At 41.8% G+C, this 21,228-nt stretch overlaps 1 protein-coding gene across 7 annotated transcripts in view; it reads right to left on the bottom strand.

The window, feature by feature from the left end:
• The window catches only part of LOC120717556 (probable phospholipid-transporting ATPase IH), a 33,081-nt gene extending 15,540 nt beyond the window's left edge, over positions 1 to 17,541 (bottom strand). For 4 of the 7 annotated variants that reach the window (XM_040005655.1, XM_040005656.1, XM_040005657.1 and 1 more), the window contains exons 1-14: positions 17,356 to 17,540; positions 17,034 to 17,262; positions 8,421 to 8,543; positions 8,091 to 8,180; positions 7,010 to 7,090; positions 6,203 to 6,310; positions 4,101 to 4,229; positions 1,456 to 1,559; positions 1,296 to 1,346; positions 1,131 to 1,195; positions 940 to 1,021; positions 677 to 827; positions 377 to 574; positions 110 to 283 (exon numbers count right to left, since the gene is read on the bottom strand). In XM_040005655.1, the coding sequence (XP_039861589.1) occupies positions 110 to 283; positions 377 to 574; positions 677 to 827; positions 940 to 1,021; positions 1,131 to 1,195; positions 1,296 to 1,346; positions 1,456 to 1,559; positions 4,101 to 4,229; positions 6,203 to 6,310; positions 7,010 to 7,090; positions 8,091 to 8,180; positions 8,421 to 8,543; positions 17,034 to 17,072 (1,395 nt within the window). In that variant the 5' untranslated portion in view covers positions 17,073 to 17,262; positions 17,356 to 17,540. Of the gene's footprint in view, positions 1 to 109; positions 284 to 376; positions 575 to 676; positions 828 to 939; positions 1,022 to 1,130; positions 1,196 to 1,295; positions 1,347 to 1,455; positions 1,560 to 4,100; positions 4,230 to 6,202; positions 6,311 to 7,009; positions 7,091 to 8,090; positions 8,181 to 8,420; positions 8,544 to 17,033; positions 17,263 to 17,355 lie in introns of all 7 variants that reach the window. The other 3 variants (XM_040005653.1, XM_040005654.1, XM_040005659.1) reach the window with 2 other exon arrangements.
• Between the last annotated feature and the right edge of the window lie 3,687 nt (positions 17,542 to 21,228).

Below are 21,228 nucleotides of genomic sequence, written 5' to 3'. Positions count from 1 at the left end.
ACAATGAAAGTGTTAAAATTTATATGTATTGGGTATAGGATATATCAAAATCCTCCAGCCTTATAACTGAGGTTAGCTTCCCCTTGTTTGTTTAGCAAAACACACTTACTCTCCTGTAGCCACCAGGTGAGGAATCAATCATGTCTATACTTGACGCAGCGCTGAGGATTTGGCCGTTGCAGATCGCGTGTGGAATATAGACGTTCCCATCAACGCAGCATTCGATAAACTCCATGTTGTTCTCAGTTAGAGTGCCCGTCTTATCAGTAAACACATATTCCACCTAGGAGGGAGAAAGGAGAAGGGTACAGTAAGGGCATGCCTCAACAGAGTTTAGATTGCATCCGACAGTCCGCATCTGGGCGTGCGCGTGTACCTGTCCCAGCTCTTCATTCAGGTCCGAGGTGTTCACCTGAGCGCCTTCTCCCAGCTCCTCGTCAAACATCTCCTCGTCCCAGCTGATGAAATAGGAGCCAAGAAATTTCTGCATCTCCACCGTTACATACATGGACACGGGGATGATGTAATTAAACAAAACCATGAAGGCCAGGAAGTCTGTGAAGGCTCGGATCACCTGAGTCGGGGGAGGGAGACAAACAGCTATGAAGTTTTAAGTGACACCAGACGCTTGGTTTAAGTGGTTACTTTTAAAAACGTAGAGGACTTATGAACGGACCACATGGCGCTGACGCTCGTGCTCAGTCCTGTGGTTGTACCAGGGCTCATCCCGATCGGGCGACCACTGCCAAGCGTACTTCAGAACAGTGTTGATCACCGCTTTACTGATCAAGATGCACAAGTACACTATGAGGAAGGCATTCATCGACCTGCAGAAGGAGAAGGAGAGAGAGTATGCGTAAAGAAGGGTGCATTTCAATTAACCAGTTCAAAGAACGACTTTCAATCATGCAGTGAAATGAGCTGGGACATTCATCATACTTTTCCACAGCAGAGCGCTTCTGAGATTTAGACTGGTAATTAAGTGCCATCTTGGTCTCCATGCCAGTGTAGACTGCAACAGCTGAAGGCACAGACAACAGTGAGTTACAAACGCAGAAATGATACCAGCATTTCTTCAACTGTTGTAAAACATTCAGGAGTCATTAAGCAAAGTGAATCCACATCAATACCGTAAATATGCTGTGTGTTCTTCAGCGTGGCTCCTCTAAGGAGCAAATTCTCAGCTCCAAGTGGTCTGAAACAATACAATTAAGATGCGGGTGTTATTACAGAGAAAACAACTGAAGGCCGTTGGCATTAAACCCTTGAAACACACTCACACAGTGAACACAAACCTCGCCACAGGCTCTTCTTTGTCCTTGTAAATATTGATACGTCCCACAAATCTGTAAAGAAGTCAGTGCGATGTCAAAACAAGACCCACACAGTGACGAGGACGTATCTTGTAACAGGTTTGCATATAAAGATACATCAGTGAGCATGCGTCCCACTCACTTGTAGAGGTCAGGCTGCGGTTGTTCACATTCAATAGTGGCATGTAGCGAATCCACCTCCTGCTCTGTTCTAAAGGCCATGGTATCTGGTATAGCATAATAGGTCTGAGACAGAAAAGGTGCCGGAGAGGGGGATGAAGAAGACAACAAGAGGAAAATGTCACCCACAGTCGCTAATGAGAAGAGCCTCAGCCGGTTCACTAAATGACTGTGGGGGAAAAAAAAAAAAAAAAAAAAGGCAGCAAGATGAGTCGGGCGCTCTTGGGGTCACCAGGGGACAGCATGCTGGGATGGTGAACACATCAGAGGGCTGCCCCGAGGGCATGTATGAGGAAGATGAGTTCAGTAGTCTGTTCTATACTGTGGGTAATACGTGTGTGTGTGTTTGTGTATGCATATGATCATCCATGCATAAGATCATGTGAGTGACACCAGTGATCACCTATGGAGGTGGGCCAGTGTGTCACCTCGATCATTATGAATTTATGAGTAGGTGCATGTTGCCTGAAAAGTGCAGGGCTGCAGCCAGTTAATGTTCTGATTATTGAGTAAATCTGCTGATTATCTTTTGTGAATAATCACTGACAGAAAACATGAGAAAGTAGAATAAATGGAAACATCACACTCCCGCTAAACCTTAAGGGTGCCTTCTTAAACTGCTCCGTTTTTCAGACCAACCAAAAAGATATTTGTCCTATTATTATTCGTTGCTATTATTAGCAACAAATCTGTACATTAGACAACTGGATTTTTACCCTAAAGTGGCACGTGGATCAATTAAATTCATCGTTACATGGTCGCTACTTGCAGAATGTATGAAATGACAATAAATCATTAATACAATCATACTTCATTTATCTGAAGGTTCGCTGCTGTGTTCCAGTGTCACCCAATGAAAGGTCATTATGGCATTTCTGTTTTTCCTTCGTGTTCATAATAAACACGGGCATAATTTTATCCCTGTGAGCCAAAACCTCAGACTTGGGACTGCTCCAAACACTTCAACCTTTTCTTTTTTAAACGTTTAGATCTTCATGATGTCAAAGAGATAAGATATCCTTAATATGTTCATCTCGGCCACACAGCTCTGCCTGGGAGCACAGCAGGCCCGCCCACCTATTTGTGGGGTCAGAAGAAAGTTAACTTAAGGGGAGTTAAACTTTTAAGAGAAGGGAGCCAAATGATTGGCACAGTTTAAAATAAATGAATCTTTTAAATACTGGCAGAGTCAGGGAGCTGGAAAATAGCGTAATAAATATGTAATAAATTAACCTTTAGTCGAACAGCCAAAAAGCAGGGTTGTAAAGCAGCTTGCACGAGCCCAGCAACTGTGAGCAGGGTAAAGCAGCTTAAATAGTGCACTGCAGCAGATAACTAGTAATAATTACAGGCAATATTCACACAATTTAAAATCTGTAACACATAAGACTTTTCTTACTCCAGGTAATTAAAAACTCCCAAATTATAAACCATAAGGTTTATAGGTTTACAGTAAAACACTGCAGAATAGTGTTGAGATTACATATTTACTAGAATGATGAACATGGTTGCGTTAGCTTCCTGCATTTTTTCTTAATCAATATTATAATAATCAATAGTCCTGACAATGCAAACTCATGGATGTGAGATATTTTTTTTTCATAATACATACAATAATCTTTTCTCCGTATGCCTGGAAACAGTGATGCTTTCCTTTTTTGTTAGGGAGACTAAAACAGTTTGGGGAGAGAATAATAGCATTGGATAATACTACACTGTTACATAACAACTGTTGTTCTTTGTGAGCAGACAGGCATTGTTTGATTTCATAAAAGACTTTTATTTGTGGTGATTTGGTGCTTCAGAAGGCCTTAACTCTGATTAATTTAAGGACCTATGTAAACTTCTTTTTTGACAGGAAATATAAAGACAATCAGCTGGAAAAGGGTGGAGTGCCCACTCCGGGTCGGGGATGAGCTCCTGCCCCAAGTGGAGGAGTTCAAGTATCTCGGGGTCTTGTTCACGAGTGATGGGAGAAGGGAGATCGACAGACGGATTGGTGCGGCGGCTGCAGTGATGCGGACGCTGCACCGGTCCGTCGTGGTGAAGAGAGAGCTGAGTGTAAAAGTGAAGCTCTCAATTTACCGGTCGATCTACGTCCCTACCCTCACCTATGGCCACGAGCTGTGGGTAGTGACCAAAAGAACGAGATCGCAGATACAAGCTGCAGAAATGAGCTTCCTCCGAAGGGTGGCTGGCCTCTCCCTTAGAGATAGGGTGAGAAATTCGGCCATCCGGGAGGGGCTCAGAGTAGAGCCGCTGCTCCTTCACATCGAAAGGAGCCAGCTGAGGTGGTTCGGGCATCTGACAAGGATGCCTCCTGGGCGCCTCCTAGGGTTGGTGTTCCGGGCATGTCCCACCGGGAGGAGGCCCCGGGGCAGACCCAGGACACGCTGGAGAGATTATATCTCTCGGCTGGCCTGGGAACGCCTCGGTGTTCCCCCGGATAAGCTGGAGGAGGTGGCTGGGGAGAGGGAGGTCTGGGCTTCTCTGCTTAGGCTGCTGCCCCCGCGACCCGGCCCCGGATAAAGCGGATGAAGATGGATGGATGGATATAAAGACAAGTTGAGAACAGACTGATTCAAACAGTTTCACTAGTTGTGGCACCTTGTGACTAGACTCCCCGTCCAAGCTGGTGGTGGTGACGTAGCAGGTCCCATCAGAGCGACTAGAGGAGAGAAGAATGAGGTCACAGGGGAACGTCTCATCTTCCTTCACCACAACAATGTCCCCCACCTGGAAGAGGACAAAAAGTGGTTTCGATATCATTAATAATAAATACATAAACACAGAATTAGTGACAGGGACTGACAAACCTGTTAGAAATCCTTTACCATCTCGCTTTAAAAAAATTAAAAAAATAAAATCAGAAATTGCATAATGGATTATGCGAGCAGAGCAGCTTAAACTCTGATAAATCCCATCTCCACGGTGACCATACATATGACACACGCTCTCTGATTTTGCATGATTAATGTATTCATCATTATTCCTGCTCCCAATTCACACTTTAATCCTCTCTGATCTATGGAAGGAAGAAACCTTAGCACTAAAGAAAAAACAATCCCCAGAAGACAGACACAGACAGCTAGAGAGAGGCAGAAAGACAGGAAAGAGACAGTGACAGAAAGCCAGGCAGGAAACATAAAAAAAAAAGAAAAGAAAAAAAAGTATATTTGTGCATTTGGGCTTTCACTTGGTAGATTTGTGCAAACTATATACTGATGTTCCCACATAGTCTGCATTAACTCTACTTTAAGAGCAGCAGACACGACATGTAACCAGCACCAATTACATATTATGAAAAAACAATGCTTCAAAACGAGAATGAATGTGTCGTTATTTATGAGTCCATAATAAATTGGCAATGCAGTTTAAAAATGATCTCATTTTATTGTCTCAACAAGTCGTCGATTGCTCATTTATGCTCTACCCACCTCAGATCAGCTGGTTGCTGTGTATGTGGCGGTCCAAAGACATAAACAGTAATGGAAAAAGGACTGGTTCTTATACAGGGATTTTCTACTTGAGCAGGCACAGCACTTTATACAACATGCCACATTCACCCATTTATACAAACACTGTTTTTTATGCTTCTTCTAAGTGTTTTCTATATTCTGATGAACGCTTTAGAGAGCAACTGGTGGTTCAGCATCTCACTGATGGAGACTGGAGCAGCCTGTCTACCTCGTGACCTACAGGCACTCCTGTGTCGCCAACAGGTAAGTTTTAGAGTTGTAACACCCATTACACGGTTGAAGCGTGTTTCTCCGCTCTCTTCTTTCCTTTTTTTCTAGCAGATAAATTAAAAATGTATCGGCTGCTATAACTGCCAATGCAGATTCATCAGCAGACTGATATTAGCACACACATAATATCGGTCACGCTCTATTCTATGCATCTACATTTTAGGTGATGGGCTAGTATTAAGCAGTCTGATGTTTTCATTCATACTTGGATGCTACAGGACAGATTACTGCAGAGCAGCATGCCAGCTGAGTGACACTAGTTTAAATTTTTCACAGAAATATTGGCATTCGCCCCTGCATTTGGTACCACGAGCAGCACTGCTGTAAATAAAGCCAGACTAATAAATGCAAATTAATGAGCCTTATTTCCAGTGTGTTTTCATACAGAAAGAGGTGTAATGGCTCTATAAAAAGAAGAAGAGTTCATTTGTGCATTAAAGTGAACAGAATCGGATAGTGGGCTGAGAAGATAATACTGGAATAACGTGAAATCCTATGTGAGCTGAGATGGAAAAGATGGAAACATTAAAAAAAAAAAACAACTACCAGTTCGATCAAAGATGGGATGTAAAATTATGAAAATCATTTGCAATCATGGCAAACTGAATTACACCACCAAACAGAGATTTACTGTTGCATCAGAATGACAGAAGAGAACAGAGGATGATGACAGGAATATCCTAAATCGTGAAATACATCAGTCGTCTTCGTCCTCCGAGGGACTCGCGTGCTACACCGGGGGACAATCTATCACAGCTTCGGGGAAATTAATTGGTGGGAAAGTGAAGAGAGAGCAAAAGCAGCAGTAAAGAAAGTTCGAGAGGACTGCAGAGAGGAAGAGAAAGGGGTGGGCTGGTGAGAGCGACAGTTACAGGGAAAAAAAAAGTGAGCTATGCAGCAGAACAGCAGTGTTGCTTTGTGGCCTCAGGTGCTATGCTGCTCTAATGAGGCCATTCTTACCCGTAGCTTGTGACTCTGTGTCCTCACCACCTTCCCCTGCTGCACCACGTCCACCGGACACTCGTTTATAGAGCAGTCAGCTTTGTGTCTGAGCCAATCCTCGTAGCCCTGAGAGAGATGCAGCAAGTGGGTTGCAGCAAGGGATAGAAAACGAGATTGTAAGGGGAGGCGGGAAAAAAAAGGAGGAAATAAATGTGTGTGTGTGTGTGTGTGTGTGTGTGTGTGTGTGTGTGTGTGTGTGTGTGTGTGTGTGTGTGTGTGTGTGTGTGTGTGTGTGTGTGTGTTGACAGTGGAGAAACAAAGAATATAGACTGTTGTACAAGCAGAATCGGGGCCAGCACCAGATCGAGAGAGAGGAGAGCACGAGGTCAAAGTCATACATAGTAATTAATTAGCATCGCACTTTCTGAGCTTGGTGACCCGTTTCCTGGATTTGTAGCCAATGTGTCATGTTTTAGATTTATGTCCTAGTAAAGCTCTGGCTTCCTGAGCGAGAATAGCTCTATCTATCACTGATAGTACCCCATCCCTCAGTACTGGGACGGAACGGAGAGGATGCATCGCCCAGAGTCACGGGATCCTCAGTTCGAGTGATTAACAGAGGAGACCATTCATGATCATATTTCTCACATCAGCAGACAGATTCAATGGCATGCCCCTTTGCTGGGAGTGGAATGTGTATATACAGATAATAGAGCAATGGAGAACGGAGAGTGCGTGGGTATTTGAGGCCAGCAGTTGATGCGTATAGAGGATAATCACGGGCAATTTTTCTTGGACATATAAGCATATTTGTGTGCATCCTACCTGTTTGATGGCGGTGACTGTGATAACAAAGAAGAGGGGCAGGCCACTAGTGACTGGGCTGGTGGGGGTGTCGATGATGAGCTGCAAGGGAAAGAAACAGGAGGAGGAAGATGTAGAGTGGGGGGTGGTGTGGGTGAAGAAGTGGCCACAAATAGAAGATAGGATGTCAAGTACACAGCACTGTTCAATGTGCATCAGTGAAGAGCTTTTAAAACTTCAAGCTTGGGATCAAATTTGATCTTTTCCTTTAGGATTAACCTCCTGGGATAGCATATACACCCCTACAGTTTCAGAGACACATTAAATGCAGCAAGCAATGTCATTATTTCAGTTTAAAAAATGTTATTAATTACAAACACATTCTCAGCACGCCCCATCATCAATAAATGCATGCACCCAGTCTGTGGCCATGTTTCAAACTCTTCTATCAAGGCAACTGCTGGAAGAGAAATTGCCTTAATAGACCGGAACTATAACTATCTGACTATTATCACTAGTCCATCCTTGCATTGTTATTCAGCCACTATATTTGATACAATGTGGCAGTTCAGAAGAAGAAGAAAAGCTTCTGAGGTACAGAGAGAGCACTACAACAATCCATTCGAGAATGTTGACTTTGCAAATTTGCATTAGCCTCAGATGAGTGAGTGCTCTTATTTTGAAATATATGAACGATAAGGGAGTGTCTAAACAGCTTTCAGCACTCATATGATTAAACAGTGCACACAGCCACATAATGAGACAGCACCACTGTGACTTCTGGCTATTATGAATCAATTCCAGACAAATGTAAAATCAGCAGATTCTAAAACAACCAGAGATCCATATTAAGGGTGGAAATCAAAGAGTGACACAGAACACTATTACTGTTTCCAAAGAACTTGTGAAGCTGTGTTTAAAAGACAGAAACCAACCCCCCCAAAAAAATTTGGAAAAAAATGATTTGCTAATTCTACAAGGATCTGGCATAAATATACAGTATCTTCTACAGAGAGTGCACAAACATGCAGTGCCTGCAGTGCTCGACCGGTAGGCAGATTAAAGAGAAAAATAATTGTCATTAATAAAGCCGAAATCTCACCTGAACCAAAAATATGACCAAAAAGTAAAAGTTAGCGATTCTTCTGAACTGCTCAAACAGGTTCTTGGGAATGAAGTTCCAGAAGGTGTACTGTGGAAGAGAGTAACAGCAAACATTTAGAAGAAAGGCATTTAGAAGAAAAGAAAAGCAAACATCATAACAGTTCCTGTGCCAAAAAACAATGATAAAGACAAAAAAAGTAAAGCATCCTTTAAAAATAAAAGAAACACAGCTACAAAACAGGATTACTTGGTTGCCTGAGTATAAAACTAACATTGCGTGATGATAAAAAGTGTTACAGCAGTGACTTGTGGGCTGAGGACCGCTCACCTTGGAGGACACAATGCGGTTGTCGGGATAACGCTGAGGGATGTACGCCTCAGCTCCTGGAGGGGGTTCTTTATGCCCGATATACACCGTCCGACTGTCCACCCAGATCTCCTCCCCGACACACTGCAGAAGAAAGAAATAACATGCAGATATAAATAGCAATAGAAGGTAGGGAAAAGAAACTGGGTTATAGGGCTGTGCGATATGACCAAAATCTCATATCCCGATATTAAGACATCTATTGTCCGATAACGATATAAATCACAAAAATTTAACATTTTCTATAAATTCTGTGAATCTCGGGCAGCTCGACTTGCGTGAAGTGTTTCCAGCTGGGCGTGGTGTACCTGGAGTCAAGTGTTTTAACTGATGCATGAAACTATACATTTTTAGACATAAGTTGTAATGGCGCCGTTTTCTTTGTGAGTATTTATTACACGGCATGCTGCAGGGAAAAGCCTGTTCTAACGTTTGAGTCTAAGGTTTATTTTTTTTAAGCACCTGGCGGCTCTTTTTTAAATTCTCATCTGTAAACACTCTGCATCTTTCACGTGATTCAGTTTATTTTGAAAAGTCTCAACAGGATCTTGAGCATTATTGTGAAAGGTTTATGTGGAACAAGCGGACACGCGGTGGTTTTACCGTCGTTGTTGCTAACAACAACACATAAAAACAAACGCTTGTCTGTCTGTAGTGTGGTTATATTAAATATAAGAGAAAGTGAGAACTTTAAGAAATTAATATAGCCCCTACAGTGACCATCAAAATAATGAAAAAATATTGCCGTAAACAGTTTATTTTGCAACATCACGAAACAAACGATAGCGTAAAATGAAACAATAGATGTTTTTATATCGTCATCTGATATATATCGTTATATGAACAGCCCTACTGGGTTATATCACAAAGTGTCCGATTACAATTAATGACCTCCTTGCTATTATCTGGCTTACATCAATTGAAACGATGCAGCTGAATAACACCAACATTTTACCAGCACCTCCTTAAAACATGACTTCACAGCGTGGAAGCATAGTTTACCGGTATATGAGCAGCCAGTATACATTATTGTAGATAATATACAACTAATCAAAAAATACTTGCAAACAGTATTTATACATTTTTTTGATTAGAATCAAGAAAAACAGAGTCCTAGATGAAAAACTGCAACAGAATGTTACACAAGACTGTGTCACACGACTTCTGTGACTTCTTTTAACAAACAACTTTACAGACAAGACAATCCAAATTGAAGGATGTGTTAATGTTTGTGATGCGTGTAGGTGGGTTCGGCTCTGAGTCACGGTACAGTGGATTTGTCATTTATCTTTTTCTTCCTGCAGAACAGTCAGGATATTCTGCAGTCAGCCCTCTGCTCTCTTCCATCTGCACAGGTCCAAAACACAGCTATGTTGTTGCTCTTACAATTTTCAACTGATTCAGTGGCTTGACTTTAAAAAATTAAATACACATCAGTTCCCGTGCATGCAAACCATCCCCAGGGCTTAACAGAATGCACTGTGGGACTTCACCGCAGCACATTTTTTCTCAGAGATGTCCCACATTAAAAGCTACTGCAGTAACAGAGCTCTCCGAGACAAAACAAGAATCACGAGACCAGGATTTGGCTGTTTGTGTCTACACGAGTCCTAATGTTTTGGCCTGAGTGGGCACCGTTAGCGTAGACTTTGGCAAAGCGGCCGACCTGACACAGCTCAAAGCAGAAGTGTTGACCATTAGCAGAAAAGTTCTGGAACAAGCACTTTAGAGGAAGTAGCGCTTCACTGCTTCAAACGTCCTCAGCTTTTTGGCAGAGACGTAGCTCATTATTGTCAGTGAGAAAAAAAACCCCAACTTCTAATACATTTGTGCTCAGTCCACAGCACGTACATGTCCCAAATGTGTTTCCTGTCAACTTAATCCACAAGTTTTAACAAGTTTAAGATCAAATGAAGGTTAATGCAACATCACAGTGAATTCAACGCAAGATGAGACACCCAAATAGCTAACTGCAAAACTTAAAAGCAAAGAGACCCAGATCCTGGCATCCGACGCTTGGCAGTGAGATAAAAATAGACACAGATCCAACAGTGTCAGCCGACTGGAGACCCCTCCAAACTATTACGGGGTGGGGGAGCAGCATGACCCAGACAAACACTGAAAACGGAAAGAAACCGAAAGAAACTCAAAGTAAGGCAGAAACCGAAAGCAGCAAAAGCAGAGAACAGGAAGAAATCAGCAACAACAGATTTCTACAGAAGAAAAAGGGTAACAAGGACAAAGAAAAGGATGTATAGGGAGAGTAACAGGGAGAGAAGGTGGGGCTGAGGGCAAAAATAGAAGCAGTTGTCACTGACATGATGCAGCATGTGCGAGTAATCTTTCATTTATTTATTTTTTGTAAAGGGAACTGACCAAATCAAACAGCTGTCCTGGTAATATTAAGCCACCTAACCTTGAGCCTTAGTTGTTTACTTTAAACGTCTTATAAATACCCGACATAACCATGATGTGCAAAGGAATTTCATGTTCATGTTAATACCAAAACAACAACAACAACAACAAAAAACTTGGTTACAATCAAACTCTCTGACCATACAGTACATTTGATGGTTTAATATTAAGAGCAGTGTATTGGACCAAGGACGGCTTTGTACAATTTGTTATAGTGCTTGCATCAAATCAAGCTAAGGATGTGATCCATTCAAAGGACAAACCGGGGATCTAAATGGGAGGCTGGAGAATAGAAAGCACTGTCAACTAAAAGGGCAAATTCCAAATACTTCTAATTTGGCATTGCAGGTTTTTCCTGCTATAGAAAGGGCCTTTGGTGGGAGGTTCACTTTATTTGACAAGAGGAAGCTACTTTCAGCTGGTCCCTTGTCACATGGAGTAGTTCCACATATTTGATTTGACAGAGTTTGGCCTTTTGAACCAGTGACCTTTCAGTGGCCAAGTAAATGCATAAACCATATGTATTTTTCACCTTAATTGACAGCAATAAAGACACCAAGCAGGACAAAACACAAACTACAGGAGTAGATAAAAGTCTGAGCCTGGGTCACCTGATCCAGCCCCAACTATAGGTTTGATCGAAAAGGAAGTCTAATCATGTATGAGGGCGTTTATCCTCCAAATCTAAACTGAGAGCTGATAACACACATGAGAGGAGGCTGATAGTTGAAGGTTCTGGCTCCCCTTCTACTTTTGGTAACTCACAAAGTGCTCAGTTGTGGATAATATGGTGAAATGAAATCTTTACGACGTGACTGACCCTGATCGCTCAGGCCTTTAAATGTGAGGAGAAGGACTTTAAATTCAATTCTGGATTTAACAAAGAACCAGCGAAGAGAAGTCAGTAAGAGAGAAATGTGATCTGTCTTCCTGTTAGTGCTCTTGCAGCAGCATTTTGGTTCAACTGGAGACTTTCCATAAAGCTATCAGGAAAACCCGACTATAAGGAATTACAATAATCTAGCCTCAGATTCGTTATGCATTAGTGGGAGTTCAGGTTAAAGTTTTGCACTGTAATCAGGACAAATGTGGAAAATGGTCATTGCTATTTCAATGAAATTGCTCGCTTACATCTTAAACATTCGAAATATTTACTTCTGTCTATTTCTACATTAGTTCAACCATTCTTCAAATCCACAGTTCTCTGAATTCACCATCCATCTCCCCCATATTTCTATCTGCAGTGTTTTCTCCCTTTGTTCCCATCATCTCCTGGCAGCGAGTGTCACATTATGACAGCGTGACTGTGGGAGAGGGATGGAGGAAGACGCAGAGAGATTGCATTGTGGTGTGCAGTTATCTGATCATTAATCCTCACTGATCCGTATCAACCCGTGTCCCACAGCTCCCTCTTCACTCTGCTGCTCCAACAGACAAAGTGGCTTGGTGGCTGGTAGCAGGACATGGAGGCTTTGTCTTTATTAACAACCTCAACCAGCAGAGCGACGGGTCTTACATCACCATCAATCATCAACAATGACAGGATATACTTTATTACCGCAAAGAATAAAAAATTAAATTAAAGAAACCACCACTACAACTTTCCCTTTTATGTTTCTGCACTGTGTGAAGCACTCCTATTAGGTAGGTGCTTTGCCATTTGTTTATAATTCGAAATGCTGCTTTAGAAAGCCATGAGAGTATTTCCAGATCTAGCATTGTGTAATAATGTGCCTACCATTCACACAGGCTTTGCTCCATAAGCACTTAACGGCACCATGAATGCATATATTTTCATTACGAAAACGCCAACTCGACCCCAGCAGTGCCATCTATGCCACCTCTGTGATGCGGTGCCTTTCTACTAGAGAGGGGCAATAAAAGACATACGCCATTAACTGGCTTGATTATATGGTCATGTCTCATACTTCCTCCACTGCCGAGTCATGCTGTGCTGCACGCAGCATGTTTAGCAGTGATCCTTCATTAACCGACAGATCAAATTCCTCTGAGCGAGCCTTACCTTAATGAACTCCTCATGCTAACATAGAATGGACAACGTACACAACTCCAGAGCAGGACGTGATGCTGTTTAGCTTTATTCAAAACAGAAGCTAGCGACCATATTATTAAGCAATTTTAGCTCGTTTTAAAATATATATTGCTACAGAGCCTCAGAAATGTTATCTTTGAGTATTATGTGGATGCTACAGTGACTCCATGCATAACTGTCTCTCATCACCTGGTGCATTTCTTTAGTTTAATTGGCACGATTCAACTTTTAATTTTACTGCTGCTGTAACCCATCGATATTAGCCATCTAATGGACTCTGTTACACTCTAATGAGCAAAGCAAGTAATTCTGTGTAAATTTGGGGTGGTAACACTAAAACAAATGCAATAACCTATTAACAGAGGCTTTGAAGTCTGTTGTCGCACTGAACACGGATAAGAAAAAGGAGCCTGAGGACCTTGACCAAAAAAAAAGACACTCATTAGTCACTGATCGCCACAGCAATACAGTACGCAGAGACTTCTACAGCATGTCTGCAGGTTCATTAGGCAAAGAGACAGATCACAGAGGCTTCATTATAATGGCTGCAGATCGAACATGTAAGATTTTTTCCTCAATTTAATGCTCTGATACAACATTAGTCAAGTGATTATGAGACTGGATTAGTGTCCCAGAAAATATCCACAGTATCCTCTTGGTGTTTTTTATTTGGTTTAATGAGACTTATTAGACTCTGCTGTTTATCAAATTTATTTTTGGGGGGTATAAAGTGAAATGAAAAAGGAAGTGGTAAAATAGGGAGAGAACATGGCTCCTAAGGACAATATGGGCATTTAGGGATTCTAATCATTCATTAAAAATTGTGTTTGGGACAAATAATTATACAGGCGCAAACAAACAAGCAAAAAAGGGAATGGTGACCCTTCAGCCCGTGCACAGCATTTCAAAAGCATTAAAGAGCCACCGGATACCTCATAACACAAACACCGGCAACATTATCAAAGGATAAATATGAGCTGATTACTTTAACATGACAACATTTGTATTCCGCTGTTGTCCCAGCTTCCTCTCCCACTTCAGCTCGCTGTGATCCAACAGTTACATAAGTCTTTAATCCAGCTGTGCTACTTCTCCTCTCCCTCTCCTCTCTCCTTTTCCTCCTGCCACCCTAATCTGCATCCAAAAAAAAAAAAAAAAAACCCTCTCATTTTGTCTGCGTTTAACACTGAGACGATAATACAGGCTGGAAATGGTGTGTCATAAAGAAAACGTTGTCTTCGGGTCATGCTGCGAGAATCAAAAAATAATTAAAAAAAATCAGTCTTATTTGCCAGCACAAAGGATGTGTGACTGCTTCCTCTGATATGCACACAGATCAGCGGGCAAAGCTCAACCCCAAACACAAATCCTGTGTGTTTTTGTCACCTACAGCTGCCATTGCTCCACCAGTGCCCCGTCTCCAAAGGGTGCAGCAGACAGGAATAGACTGCCCTTAACTGTTTGTAGCAGTGATGTGGCAAACAGTAATCTAGCAGGCTGTGTTCTGCCTTTCAACACCAGTCAGGACTCAAAGGGCTGTAAAGTTGCTTGAAACCCTTCTTAAGCCCTTCAGCGCACAAGGTGCTGCAGGCATCTTTTTAATCAAAAGGGAAACATCGCTGGCCTTTCTCTTTTTATCTGCTGATTTTGTGAGAGGTCTCAGCATGAATAACAGTTTACATTTAGAGATAAGATAGAAGAGGGTTAGGATAGCAGGGGGGCAAGGGTAAATTACAGCTATATACAGCACAGTGCAGTGGCAATAAAGCAGATACGGTTTCAAATATTGAGACCCTGAGAGACTGCTGTGGAAGTTAAAAGCATGAGGACATAATTATGCTATTACATGACATCAGCTATTTCTAATAAGTCCAGCCTCATACACACAAGCACTATCTTATACAGATTATGACCTCATGCAGTTCTCACAGTTTGCAACAGTCTAAGGCATCACTCCATCTCTATTATTACCAGATGAGAAAAGGGCGCTGAAGAGGAAGGGGAGCGGAGATCGAGAGCACACATAACACACACACTCAGAGCACAGGTGGTCCTTTTACAGATAAATTTAATTATAATAAAATCTCTTCCTGCAACGACTGCTAACATACCAGAAGAAGTCTGTGTGCACACTCATGCACCTATCAGCCTCTATATCTCAATGCATGAGGGCTCAGCCATTCTTTTATGCAAAAAAAAATAAATAAAAAAAAAAGTTTAACAGACTTAAGTTGTTACGCAACAAAAATGTCCCATTTAAACGTCACGCACCACAAAATCTCATGACACCACAGTTTTCTTTCCCGATATTGTTTGCCATGGTGCACAGGCTCAATTCATCCGCAATTTTTCAGCCAGGGAAGAGGTGAACGAGCATGGCTGAATGCAGTGCATTCCGAGTTTTCATCTAATTATAAAGGCGTATGCAACAGATCTGAACCATTAAAGCAATGAGCAATATTGTTTTGAGGCATCTACAATACTGTGTAGCGTCACTGACAAACTGCCAACATGTTTCAGTGATTTTATAGTTTTTAATGAATCTCTGTTGAAACAAAGACACCTGAAACAACAATGAAAATTTGTATTTTTTTTTTAAATCTCTAACAAAACTAGGTTACACATATATGGCATTGCAATGCTGTCCAGAAAAACCAGGAAGCTCAAAGAGCAGAGTAGCAGAAATGCTTCAAGCAAGAAATCCTGAATTGATGACAGTAAAAATAAGGAAACTAGTTGCAAAAGCAATGGCTCAAAAACCTGCCCTGTGGATTAAATCAAATTTGCATCCTCTAACGGCCAAAGAACATGCACAGTCTTTTTTTAAACAACACTGATAAATAATTAGAGGGCCGGCTACATTTGGGCAGCAACCTCAACTTGGGTGTACTTGGCTCCATCTGGACTAAATAAAAAAGGTTTGGACCCTGTCCTCATCTCATGTAAGGATGTAAGGTTTGTTCTACTACGCACCCTCATTACCCGAGCATCTGTTATAATACGGCAGGGTTAATAGAAGGTGATACACAACTAATAGGTGCCAAGGCAGTCATCATCCATCCCTCCAGTTGCAAATCAATATGCAGAGGATTTAATTTGTGATTAATTGCGTGTCTATTTAATATTGCAGGATGCAATTGGAAAAAAGAGCGAGGGATCGTAATGATGATGACCTCCCTCCCAGATCTGATTTCCCTTGATATTAGCCCTGCTGAAACATCAGTCAAGCTCCACGCACACTGTCGCTGGCCTGCTTCGCGCACATGTGCACACACATAGACACCGAGGGGTACGAAACAGGCTTGAATGATGAGAAAGATAACTCGATACACGTCACTGCACCTGAGCCAGATTTAAGGTCACGGGAAAGGGCCACAGACGGTAGCAGATTTACCAATGCTCTATAGGTACACAGTCTGATGAGCATCACTGGGCCTGTCAAAGCAGGTTCCTAATAGTCTTTTTTTTTCTCCTCTAATTCAGGCTCCCACCGACCAGCTGCCTCATGTCCGGATAGATAATCAGTGGCTGTTGATGACAGAGACTGAGACCAGACTAACCAGTAATATTATTACAGCTTGCAATCATTACTGTGTGGATATTTCCTGCTCACAAGCAGACCTGATTGCTCATTAGAGATAAATGTTGAAGCTTTGATGGCCTCGCCTTTCTTAGAACCTCATTAACTTAACCTGAGCAACTTCTATCAAGCTAGAGGTGTAAGGCACGGCCTCTCACTTCTTTTGAGTCCCAGCCACGAAGAAGTTTAGTATGCATGCATGCATTTTTTCTTTAATTCTACACATTCACCAGTCATCACTGCATCTGTAGCTACTGGAACATTCTCCATTCAGCTGCACAAAAACATCGCAAAGCCCACAGCCACCGGCCTGTGCAAAAAAAACAAAACAAAATAAAACAGCTAGAGTCAAATGTGTATTATTGCAGGAAGTTATTTATCACTCTCACATAAACCCTCTGAGCAAATGTACACGCAACACGGTTTTAGGTGCAAAAACCAAAGCCATGAAAACGTGTATCAGAGCACTTCCAGTCACCGAGCTACACTTGTGTGACAGTGTTGACAGACACACTGGGGGCCTTACGTATCTGCTGATGATATTCCGGAGCAGGCTGAAATCCATCCTTTACACGGCTACACTGCGCGACAGAGACGTTCAGCTCTCCCTGGATGGATCTTCGTAACCGCTACCTCGTGTAGATCTTTCCACGAGGATCCATCGCTCACCTCCTCCACCGTCGCCGCCGCGTGTCTGCGATAACGAGGAGCAGCGGTCTCTCAGTCACTCGGCTGCTCTGATTTTCATGGCATCCCTGGGAAGAGCCATGCAGCCCCCGAGAAATTACAACGACCCCTCACCAGCGCTGCTGGCTACATTTTACACTGAATTTTCAGCGCTTGCAAACCTCCAAACCCGCGGGTGTTCTTGCAGGGTGCTCTCCGTGTGACGAGTTCTTTTATTCTTGCAGGAGACAGTCCCTCGTGGAGTCTGTGTCCTGCTCTGTGTTCCCAGCGGTGGCCCTCGATGTAGCGGTGCTGCGAAACGTCCAAAGCGCTCATCTGTCAGATGACTACGCTGCGCGTGCGCAATGGCATGTCTGGCGTCTCCCGGGATGTTATATTGAATGCTGCACCGAACGAGCGATATCCACATGCAGAAGCACGAGAGGGAAGAAAACGAGCACAGGTCCAACATCATAAACCCCACGTCCTGAGATCACAGCACGATTAAGCCTGTTAGACCTGGACAACTTTAGGTCAGTCTGTTTTAAAGATGGACCATTCAGTTGGAAAGAAATGCTTACTTAAATAAATAAATAAATAAATAGGCATAATCAAAATTAGAAAATACTCTACTAAAATTCATACATTCAAACTGCAATCACGTAAAAATGTACATTTAAAATAAGCAGCTGCTCCTCTCCATTAGTAGACTGTTATGCAGGAAAATGGAATTTACTTATGGCATATTTCAAGTGCTTTTTACAGAGTGCTGTGCAAACGTTTTGACATGCACAAATGTGCAAACATTAATGGAAATGTAGTATATAAGGCAATAACAGATTTTGTACAAATGTAATGAGCTTGAAGGTCAGTATTTGGTATCACCATCGTAATTCTTTAACACAGCCTGAAATCTTAGACAGGCTTTCTTGTAATTTCTCAAAGTAGTCTTCTGGAATAGTTGACATGAACGACATTCAAAGCCCTTCTTTGGACACTGCCTTTTGTTCTCTTCTCTGTCAAGAGAACAAAATTCTTCAATACTGTTAAAGTGCAGGCTCTGGGGAGCATAATCAGTGACTGATAGTGTTGCATTGTATGATTTGTCTGTCTGGGTATGCTTTTACTGCACTGGCAGCATACACTTTCCAGATGTTATATCACAGTGGATCAAAATCTGGTGGTACTTTTCCATCAGGCTTGACAAGATACCCAACACTAATGGCTGCAACGCCTCTCCAAACCAGGACAGAGCCTCCACTGTGTTCTACAGATGGGTGTAGATGCTCACAGCTGTACCTCTCCAGACCTCCTCCGTACATATTTATAATGATTTGAATTAAAAATTTGGATACATCACTCCATAAGACCTGTTGCCACTGTCAGCATATCTCCATTCCACAGCTTTTTTTAACGATAGATATGCCAGGCTGTCAGATGATAGCTCTTTGGGAATCACCTTGTTGCTGCAGTATTTTATGCCTCTCAAACTATGTTAACTTTAGATTCATCAAAAAATGGGAACAATTATGTGTTTTTGCAATAGGCTGCTGGTAACAAAGTTTGTAAACATACCATTTAAAATTGGTTCTTTGCTAGGTTGTCTGTTATGTGTAGAGCATTCATCTGAAAATGCTCAGGTACAAGGACAGAAAATGAATGAAAAAGCAGCCAATGCCCAAAGAAAAAGTTGGCTGACTATTGCTTTTAAAATTTGAATCTGCAATTATCTCAGATTTACAGCTATTTCAAGTACAGCAATTAAGCTTAAGTTCAGAAAAAGACCATTTAATTCAGATGTGCCAAACATACAGCAAAGCCAGGTCTGCGAAATTATCCAGTCCTGAACACTGGATACAGAAATTAAACGTTTCAGAGAAGCATTTTTTTTTTCACTGTTTTTCTTTGTGAATGGATCATGTCATACAAACTCAATTTCACCCAGTATCGTCACTTTTACCATCCTCTTATTGACAACAGTAAGACATTGCTCATTGACCAGCCATTCCACACAAAGGTAAGATGGATGAGTTGTAAGTGGAGTTGTGACCACTTACTTTTTTATCTGTTCACAAGAGGATGTGTTTATATGTATGGACAGAAAATCTTCAGAAAAATGAGTCATGAAGGAAGAAGACCCAAATGTTGTCCAGAATCCAAATCTTTCCTCCAGAAGGATACCATTCAGTGGGGCAAAAAATCTAATTGAGGAGTAGGCAAACAACACAAAACAAGTCCACAAATCAGTCCAGAGGCCACACACAAGAACAAATGAGAGGAACCCTGGAAAGCAGGTAAGAAAACTGCAGGTATACAGACGAGGCTGATGACTGCTGTGGCAGACAAAACACAAGCGACACTAACAAGGGTGATCTGAACAATCACACAAGGAAATGAACAAAAACAGCAAATAAAACTCACAGGAATACCCAAAGACCAGCGATAACAAAATAAATCAGGAAACGACTCGATGGGAGAACAACCTTGTTATGTTTATGCAATGGTTTTACTGGTCGAGCCGGTGGTCTGAGCCACACGTGGCCTGTGATCTAAAAGGATGTCAGCAACCCTGACCTAACTTTCCAGAAATAATTGCTCAAATGTGCCAGGAGAGAACAGTGTTCTTACTTCATGTTTTTAATAGCTCAATGACAAATAAATCAGAAGTACACTAGAACACACACAAATACAAAGTCTGCAGACAACCCAGCAGAAATCAGCCAGCTCTAAAGCGCACAAACCTACAGGTGTATGCAGAAATAATATGATGAAGTAGAAACCTAAAATCTAAAATTAGCTCCACATCCATCTGAGGGCATAAATCTGGCAGCAGGGCAGAAACACATGATGTCTTCCCCAGATGCTTTTATTTGTGGAATTATGACTTTCAATTAGCACTGACGCTATTAATAATGCAGGGATCCAGCACTTTCATGTCTGACCTGCTAATGTTTAATGTGGCTGTTTATGTCCCTCAGGGCACTTAATGGCTGATGATGAGCCCACCTCGGCATGCAAATTACACAGTCTTCTGTCTTTATCGGCTGTGACAATTATATGCATGTATAACGCCATTGTTATGTGATTGAAGTATTCCTTCTTGCCTCTTTTCACTTTTGTTTTCCCACAAAAACCTCATTGATAACAAGGGTTTAAGCTAGCTTATGAATGTCCCCACGGGAGGTATAAAATACTGTAGTGTATGCACTGTAATGTGTGCTATAAGGCTAACAGAGGGATTCCTGACTGATAAAACAATGTTTTCATGTTCACACACTATACCCTTGTTATAACAGGAGGAATGAATGAAAACCAAAAATCATTCTCCGAAAAGCGCATCTGGCTGGATCTGTTGTTTTTGTTTGTAACTGGCCTTAATTTCTAAAGTAAATGGGCCAAAAAATGTACCAAAATTAGCAGCATATGATAATGTTTCTGCTGTTGTTGCTGATATCATCACATAGTTCACTGGCTGTAACTGTTCCATCTGAGAGGAAGAACTAGGTCATTGTTCATTTCTTCCTTCTGTCTTCTGTGTGGGTGAAAGACAGCAGCATATGGGGCAGTGGGTTACTTCACTGTCGCCATCAGGCTGTTGTGGGCAGAAACTCTTTAACAATTAACTTTCCCTACAGGCTCAAGAGCTCATATTGCTCAGTATAAGGCATGCTTGTATCATATAGCAATCTTTACACTATAGTACATTCAGTAGTTGCCATGTCAGTATCTTTTTATCATGTTTTAATACTAATTAATCATGAAGTATGATGATATGATCCATAGTCACATTGATTGATTCATTTGAATTACAGCAGGTTTGCCAGGAATCTTTTTCTGCTAAAGTAAAAATATTTGTTGGTATTGTAATAGCAGCTAATCTTGTGAGTCCTTCTAGCAGAAGGTTCTAGTATCATTATCAGTAGTTCATGAAGTGATAACTGTTTACTGTTTTCAAATTACAGAGGATCTAATTATTCCAGTACACGAGCTCTGGTCGAATGCTTGTTGTCTGATCTCATTACAAAGTTTCAGTGTGTACTTTCGTGTTTTTAATC

The sequence above is a fragment of the Simochromis diagramma genome, unplaced genomic scaffold, assembly GCF_900408965.1.
Source record: "Simochromis diagramma unplaced genomic scaffold, fSimDia1.1 OVJJ01000501.1, whole genome shotgun sequence".
Classification (NCBI taxonomy): Eukaryota; Metazoa; Chordata; class Actinopteri; order Cichliformes; family Cichlidae; genus Simochromis; species Simochromis diagramma.
Note: the sequence above shows the minus strand (reverse complement) of the source record. Positions and strands in the feature narration are given on the sequence as shown.